This window comes from Sinocyclocheilus rhinocerous, unplaced genomic scaffold (assembly GCF_001515625.1).
Source record: "Sinocyclocheilus rhinocerous isolate Xijiao unplaced genomic scaffold, SAMN03320098_v1.1 scaffold742, whole genome shotgun sequence".
NCBI lineage: Eukaryota > Metazoa > Chordata > Actinopteri > Cypriniformes > Cyprinidae > Sinocyclocheilus > Sinocyclocheilus rhinocerous.
In genome coordinates this window covers 1,358,273-1,366,082 of record NW_015641116.1, presented here as the reverse complement: position 1 = coordinate 1,366,082, position 7,810 = coordinate 1,358,273, and the positions used below count along the sequence as shown (strand labels likewise).

General features: G+C 34.6%; 1 protein-coding gene across 1 annotated transcript in view; it reads left to right on the top strand.

The window, feature by feature from the left end:
* The window catches only part of LOC107754686 (40S ribosomal protein S13-like), a 7,262-nt gene extending 5,501 nt beyond the window's left edge, over nt 1-1,761 (top strand). Inside the window, exons 4-6 of the mRNA XM_016571242.1 lie at nt 1,034-1,203; nt 1,337-1,437; nt 1,685-1,761. Of these exons, the coding sequence (XP_016426728.1) occupies nt 1,034-1,203; nt 1,337-1,437; nt 1,685-1,718 (305 nt within the window). The 3' untranslated portion in view covers nt 1,719-1,761. The remainder of the gene's footprint in view (nt 1-1,033; nt 1,204-1,336; nt 1,438-1,684) is intronic.
* Nucleotides 1,762-7,810: the final 6,049 nt, after the last annotated feature.

The window sequence follows — 7,810 nt, the reverse complement described above, 5'->3', positions numbered from 1 at the left end:
TGGGTTTGAGACTTTAGTCTTTGCAACTTTAGGGATCTTATCTATTCACAAACAGCTTGTAACACTCCAAAGAGAAAGGAAAACTTGAAATCACATCATATGACCCCTTTAATGAAATTATTACAGCAGAGGCACATTTGACATTTGTAAGCTGCTTACCAGTAGGGATGTAACGATTAACCACGAGCCGGTTGGAAACCAAGGCAACGCTTTAAGCGCCACCTGCTGGCAGAGAGTGAATCTGCGTCTCATTCAGCTCAGCTTTCATGCAGATATTTTTTATGTATAGTTTCACAAAACTGAAGTCAAACCATTCTGTTTTTGCTTCAAATTTCGAAATTATACAACCTAATTTATATTAAAAACTGCTCATGTTGCATGTATGCAGCATCTTTGTTTGGATCATGATTAAAATGCAGTGGTTGCCTCTCATTTTATATGGAAAGAGCACAGACAAAGCCTTATATGTTTATATGAAGAATTTCTTTTAATTGTTGCTTATGTATTTGATTTGGGGCTTGTTTTAAAATTTCAATTTAGTTTTGTTATTTACATTTACAGTAGCCTATATTTAAATTTTGTTATTTAGCAGATGCTTTTATCCAAAGCGACTTACAAATGAGGACAATAAATCAAAACCAACAAAAGAGCAATAATATGCAAGTGCTATATTATTATAGTGTTTCAATTTCACAAAGAAACGTACAGTATTTTGTCCAAGCAATAATAAAAGGACACATTTAATTTATAATTGGTCTTAAATCTCATTTTGTAAAAAAAAAATCGTGAATCGAATCGTGAAATAAAAATTGTGAATCGAACCGTGAGTTGAGTGAATCGTTACATCCCTACTTTCCAGTAGAAGAGAATGCTTTCATGTTCATTGGTGGGGTTTTTTCTCTGTAGGCTCATTGCTTATGCCTCTTGACATTTTTCCATCATATGTCTTCATATTTGTAAATTAGATGTCTATATTGTGTCTGTCTGCCCAACTTCATTATGGAGCTAATATCGCCTGCCCTTTTCTCATTAGGTGTGATCCTGAGGGATTCCCATGGTGTTGCTCAGGTGCGTTTTGTCGCTGGCAACAAGATCCTTAGGATCCTGAAGTCCAAAGGTCTGGCTCCTGACCTGCCTGAGGATCTCTACCACCTCATCAAGAAGGCTGTTGCTGTGAGGAAGCACTTGGAAAGGAACAGAAAGGTAATGAAACAGTCATTCGTATTAGAACATGTACTTGCATCTTTACAGTGCAGACTATAATTTGAAGATTTATGGAAAAATCAGTCCAATACATTTCAACTGGTTTGTCTCATTGCCACTTGTGGTCTTGCAGGATAAGGATGCTAAGTTCCGCCTGATTCTGGTTGAGAGCAGAATCCACAGGCTTTCCCGTTACTACAAGACCAAGAGAGTACTTGCCCCCAACTGGAAGTAGTGAGTGTTTAATAACGTTACAAGAAATTCCTTCACTTATATGAGGTGCACATTTCATTGTCCCATTCTTCCCTTGTGAGAACTGAGATATTTCTGATGTGCTAGATAAACCTTGGAGGTAAATTAGCAGTTTGGCTTTATTATGCCAGCACTGCCAGTCCCCTTCGCACAAAAACCTGCTTTGTATTTTAAAAATGTGTTTTTCCTGAATGTATTATCTGATTCATTTGTTTGTTTTCATCCACAGCGAATCTTCCACAGCTTCTGCACTGGTGGCATAAATTTGCAGTTTTTGGACAAATAAAAATATTTGGATCAATTCAAGTGTTTGTTGTTGCTGTCAGACTGATTTTCTTTACTACTGTTGGGCACAGAACTGTGTTGCAGTTTGAGTAGAAATACAGTGGTTACATATGCATGTATTAGAAATCTGATCATGTAAATGTCCCATTCAAAATCCATCATAACTGAATATTCACTTTCGAACGGTTCATTTATGGTTGAAACGGTTGTGAAGATTTGTAAATCTATTGAAATTAACTTTTTTTGTTTAAATGATAATTTTACAGACATTAAAAGTGTGGCCAGCATTTTGTAGTACATCATGCTTTTGTGTAATTGACAGTGTAAGAACATTGAGAATAAATAAGTTTAAATTACTGCTCAAAATGGAAAAAAGGCAAGTGTGACCATTGCCACAAGAGCAAGAAGAAAGAAGCATGTTGATTTATTAGCCATTGCCTCATGGACAAGTTCAATGAATGGCTAGAGATTTAGTTACATGTCTAGCTGACAGATTAAAAAGAAATTCATGCAATATTTGGTATAAACAAATTTTTAGGTAACTCGCTAGGTGTGTGTCAGTAGCATATAAGCAAATGGCAATTATTTTAAGGAGATTTTTCAATTAGATTAAGACTGGTGGCTCATACAGAGAAAGACTCGAGATTCAATTCTTTTTAAGGTGCTATATGTTGATATACTGCCAGAATAAGTGACAACGTTAAGGATCTTGTCCACTAGAGGTCAGTGCTCACTCACCTTTTGAAATGTGCTAATGGTAATGAATTTAATCCAAAAGTGTTAAATGTCAAAAGATATGTCTGCATTAATCGATGCCGTAGAAAAGAATATATTCTAAAATAAATAAAAAAAATAGTCACCTGGTGTAAGCCTACAGTGTTTTTTTTAATAAGAAGAGTAAATGGTCATTCGTTAAATATGTGAATAGGCTATATTTTCTGGTTAAGGATGTTTTTAGTCAGCCTTTCATTACCGAAACCTTTTATACCCTTTAAAAATTTGATTGGTATCTTCAATTAATGGTGTCTGGCTTTTATACATAAAGCCTTTAAATAATCGCTTTAAGCAGTTTCTCAAAAGCTCTCTCGGTCTATTTTGAACGGCACCATAACTCGTTTTCAGTTTGATTAGACATCATTTAGTAATGATAGAGGTCACATCACTGAGATGAGGTGTTTTAAATTGTGAAATGAAATATACACTTTCCACAAACTGTATAGCTCCTACAAAGTGTGCTTTCACCGTGTCATATGATGCGCTGACACTGTTTGGCACGTCTTCAGAGTCGCCTACTGCAGATCACGTTATTCTGCATGCAGCGATTTAACTGCAGTTGCCTCTGTATGAACCTCTCCTGCAAGAGAGAAAAGTAATACTGAGTCACCTTGCAGCATTGTGGGCTGCTGGCAGTGGTGAGAAAACCATCAGCAGTACAATACTGCAGAGCTGCGCAGGACTAGTCTGCAGCCCATCTTTGAAGGTGTGCGACTGCGAGGGATAGACTGAGAGTAGAAGGAAGTCCTTTTAAGTGGCATTACAGAAAGCCCCCAATTCATACAAGCTTATTAGCAGGACACGTGCTGTGCTCTGTTGGAGGCATATGGCGTTTTAACATGGAACACGGTCAGGTCCCACGGCGCTGGTGTGCCTCTAGGGTTACAGTTCTGTCAGTCACAGCTACTCCCAAATCAACTCGACCGCCCCTAAGAAGTGTCAGTCAAAGCCAAGGGACTCGGCTGTGTAAAACCGCTGACACAATATCAAAGTGCCCTCTGCAGATGTCATATTTTGGCTCATTTTTACATGAACAAGAGTTTTCGGGGTCTTAGAATATGAATGCCAATGTCTTCTTTCGAAATAATCCATTATTCATGTATTTCAATAGTGGGAGAAATGCATGTACCTGAATGCTTTATTATTAAGATCAGTAAAAGAATTGAAATGATTTGTCAGAAAACAAACAGAAATAAACCCACAGCAGCTGCCTTTGTAAAATACTATAGGCCTATTACCTCAGCCACAAGCATCTTTTTCCATTGTGTTTCGTCAATGTCTCTTCTGATGGCGTTTAAGTCATCCTTAGGGGGAAATGTTGCATCAAACCAACAAAAGGCATGCCGACAAAAGTTCCCCCAACTCCAAATGGATTCTGTGCTAAAATATTTATACAGCTTTCAAGTGTTTGATGTAGACACACAACTGGAGTCAAATGGCTGTTCTTGGCGAGAACAGAGTGTAAAAACAGAGTGTAAATCAGGGATACAAGGGAAAAATCCTGTGTTTTGTTCAAGGGAAACAGATCAGAATTTCCCATTAACACATGCATTTATCACATAGTTCAATGATATGGCAACCATGATTTTACCAAGTCTGAAATGTTCCTGGATCAACATTCCTGCAACAACATTCTTTAAGAGATTATAGTTTTTATTGAGATTTAATTTTTATTTTGTAATGTTTATTTTTAAAGAAATCTCTTATGCCAATTATGGCTGCATTTATTTGATTAAAAATACAGTAAAACAGTAATATTGTGAAATATTATTACAATTTAAAATAGATGTTTTCTGAATGTATTTGTGATGCAAAGCTAAATTTTCAGCATCATACTCGAGTCTTTAGTGTCACATGATCCTTCAAAAATCATTCTAATATGCTGATTTGGTGCTCAAGAAATATTTCTTTCTGTCATCATTATTGAAATCATTTGTGCTACTGCATATATTTTGTGAACATAAGGTTACAATGATTTTTTTATACAAATGCTTTAGGAACAGGAAAATGTCAAAATCATGTTTATCTATATGATATTTCTATGAAAAATTAAAACCCACACTTCTGAACATGAAGTGATGTTTATTGTATTTTAAAATGCAACACACTATTCTGCCAGGATGTAAATCTTATGATGTCAATTAATTTATTAATAGTGAATACACTAAGATGAAATTTATTTTAATGTTGCCTCACCACTAATACAGTCCTTGTCTTGTCGTACATTGACATATGCAGTATGACTTTGATCAGTGCCTCTTATACCAGGATGAATTTTATGGATGGCATGAGGAGACAGGGCAAGTCCAGTTTGGCGCAGTGTAAGCATTATTGTATGTCATGGTTGAGATTGCTCATTCTCAGTGCAGCCAAAGGCAGTTATAAGTGATGGAGCTGATAGATTGAAACCCTATTCACCCTGGTACACACACAAACAAGAACAAACATCACGTCCTTCCTTACTGCTGCCTGCACTGAATAACCTTTAGAGGTGCACTCTAGTTTTTTCTGCACTGTTACATATAAAAGCAAGAGCACTTTTTAAAAATGTTTACAGTGATGTACACTCACATTCCATGTCTTATCAGTAGCATATAAAAAGTTGTTTTGTTTTACACTGAACCCATTGCCTATTAACATATTCAACTTGCAGGACCAGCCGAACAGTCATTCTTTCTCTGTAAACCTCTATTTTTGGACATGTTTGCAAGGGGAATAATACATAAATTAATAATGGCTTATTGAGAATAGTGCATTTCTACAATGACATTAATAAAACACATTTCCTTTTGCATATCTTTGGGCTTATTTCCTGAACACAGCCATGAATTTATAAGCTTGCTGTTCCCATAGCACAATAACCACTAGCAATTGTGAAATATCCCCACCTGCTGTTTTAACTGCACTTTACATAATGTCATTATTTCCCATTCCCTTCACTCTCCAAAAGGTAAATGACTAATGTTTTTCCTCTTTTATAGGTGATATATATATATAGTTTATATATAGGCCTATATTTTTTGTAAAAAGTAGGGATGTAACGATTCACTCAACTCACAATGCGATACGATTCACATTACGTTTTTTTTTTAAACAAAATTAGATTTAAGATAAATTATAAATGAAAATATGTTTATTATTATTATTATTATTGCGTGGACAAAATGCTGAACATTTCTTTGTGAAATTATAATAATATATTTTAAAACAAACCCCAAATCTAATAAATAAATAACAAAAGAAATCTCTTTAAACAAACTAAGGCTTTGTATGTGCTCTTTCCAATCAGTTAGAGGCAACCATTGTATTTTAATCATGACCCAAACAAAGATGCTGCATACATGCTGCACGAGCAGTTTTTAATCTAAATTAGACTGTATCATTTTGAGATAATTTTTGACCGCGAACAACACAAGTGTGACTATTTTTTTTACGACCATTTAGCTTTTTCGAATCAAGTCCACGATTTTTTTTGTGGTCACATAGTGACTGCCATAAAAGTCAGCGAGTTTCGTACTACCATTACGATGAAGTAGTGATTTTTAAAATTAAATAAATAAATAAATAAATAAATTCCGGTCTAAAATGACCGAACAATACCAGAGGGTTAATATGCATTATACAGAGTCAAGATGAAAAGAAAATATCATAAACATTTCTAAAGACAGCCAGTTCCCCTCAGAGATACATATAAACTACCTCCATCTTTATCGCGATTCGTTTAATATCTCAACTGTCACATTTGTATCGATTTTCAACCGGCGATCGGTGCATCGTTACACCCCTAGTAAAAAGATATAATTATTGAATATTGAAGACATTTTATTTGCATAAAGATGCAATTTCCCTTGTTTATACACATATTTTTTTTTACATACTTATGTATACAACAAAGGAAGCATTTTAGAGTATAAGGTCAAACGTCAACTGTCAACCAGACTACAGACTGGGGGTGGCTATAAATAGCTTGGCCTAGTAGAAGGATAATCACCTGTTGTTGCAGTTGGATTGTTTCTTTTGTTGTGACTCTGCCCTTAGTGAGAAGTTTGACCGGGTGTGTTCCTGTGGTTATCATCAAAAATGTATGGGAGAGTCTTTAGGTATGAGTTTCGTGTCAGAGATGTCTCATACAGTAGCTACTATGGCAGACGTGTACATGGAGACGTATGGGCGTGGTGCCCAGTTTGCTTTCATGAGGAAGTGCATTCTTGTCCAAATATTAGCTCACGCTCATGTGTCCATTCACCAGCAAATGTTTTGGGTAGTTAGTTAACCAGTTATGTTAAGGCCTTCAGCTGTTTAGACAATGCAGTAAATATGATTTTTTTATTAAACTGATTTATTATTACGTATATTTAATTATAAAAGTATGCTATGTCTGGTGAAGAAAAAACTTTTTGAATTATAATAAAAATGGGAGTTATTATATTTATTTTAAAATCAATATTTTTATGAGTGCTCTGAAATATAAACTAAGACAGTCAATGTAGTTTTTAAGTCCCAGCAAGCAATAGCCGTCATTTCAACGTCTCGGTTAAGTATAGACCCGATATAGTTCGGCTATGTGTAACCCACTTCTAGCCCAAATAACCTTGAATTTGGTTTCACGTCGTTTTTTGGCAAAATAACTATCAGCAGGTTTAATGGTATATTTTAAAAAAGGTAAATATTTTACAGCATTGCACAAACCTATGCCTAAACTACATTTGTCCATCATTTTGTAACAGTTTATATTGTTTTCATTAGTTTGCACGTTTTGTGCAGTCGTCACTGACTGAATGATTGCCGACATTCAGCACACTTAAGCTAGTTGTAACTTACTTTGATTTCAGTTCGTTGTGCTGTAGCTTGCAATGCTTTAAAACTGTGTCTGTTGTTAGTTGTTTTCATTTAAATACAACAGCTGAAATAAACTTGTATTTGTGGATCGTTTTTCATCTATCCTGGTGTTCTTAAAGGGGTCATATGATGCGATTTCTAATCTTTTTTATGTTGTCATTTATCCATAATGTTTTAATGTTAAGTGTGATAACATGCTCTTGATTTGTATTAGATTTTTTTTCTTTTAAATATCTTAAGTTATTTAAAATATTTAATTTTTGAATTTTTATATTTTTATTATCTTAAGTTGTTAAAAACTCTTTTTAAAACTATTAAAAAGAACTATTTAAGTGTATTGTATTTATAACATTTTATTTTGTCATTAATTCTTTTGTATTTTTATCATTTTGTATTGTCTTAAGTTGTCCAAGTTGTTAAATTTATTTTTCTTAATAAAAGCTGTATGTATGGATTG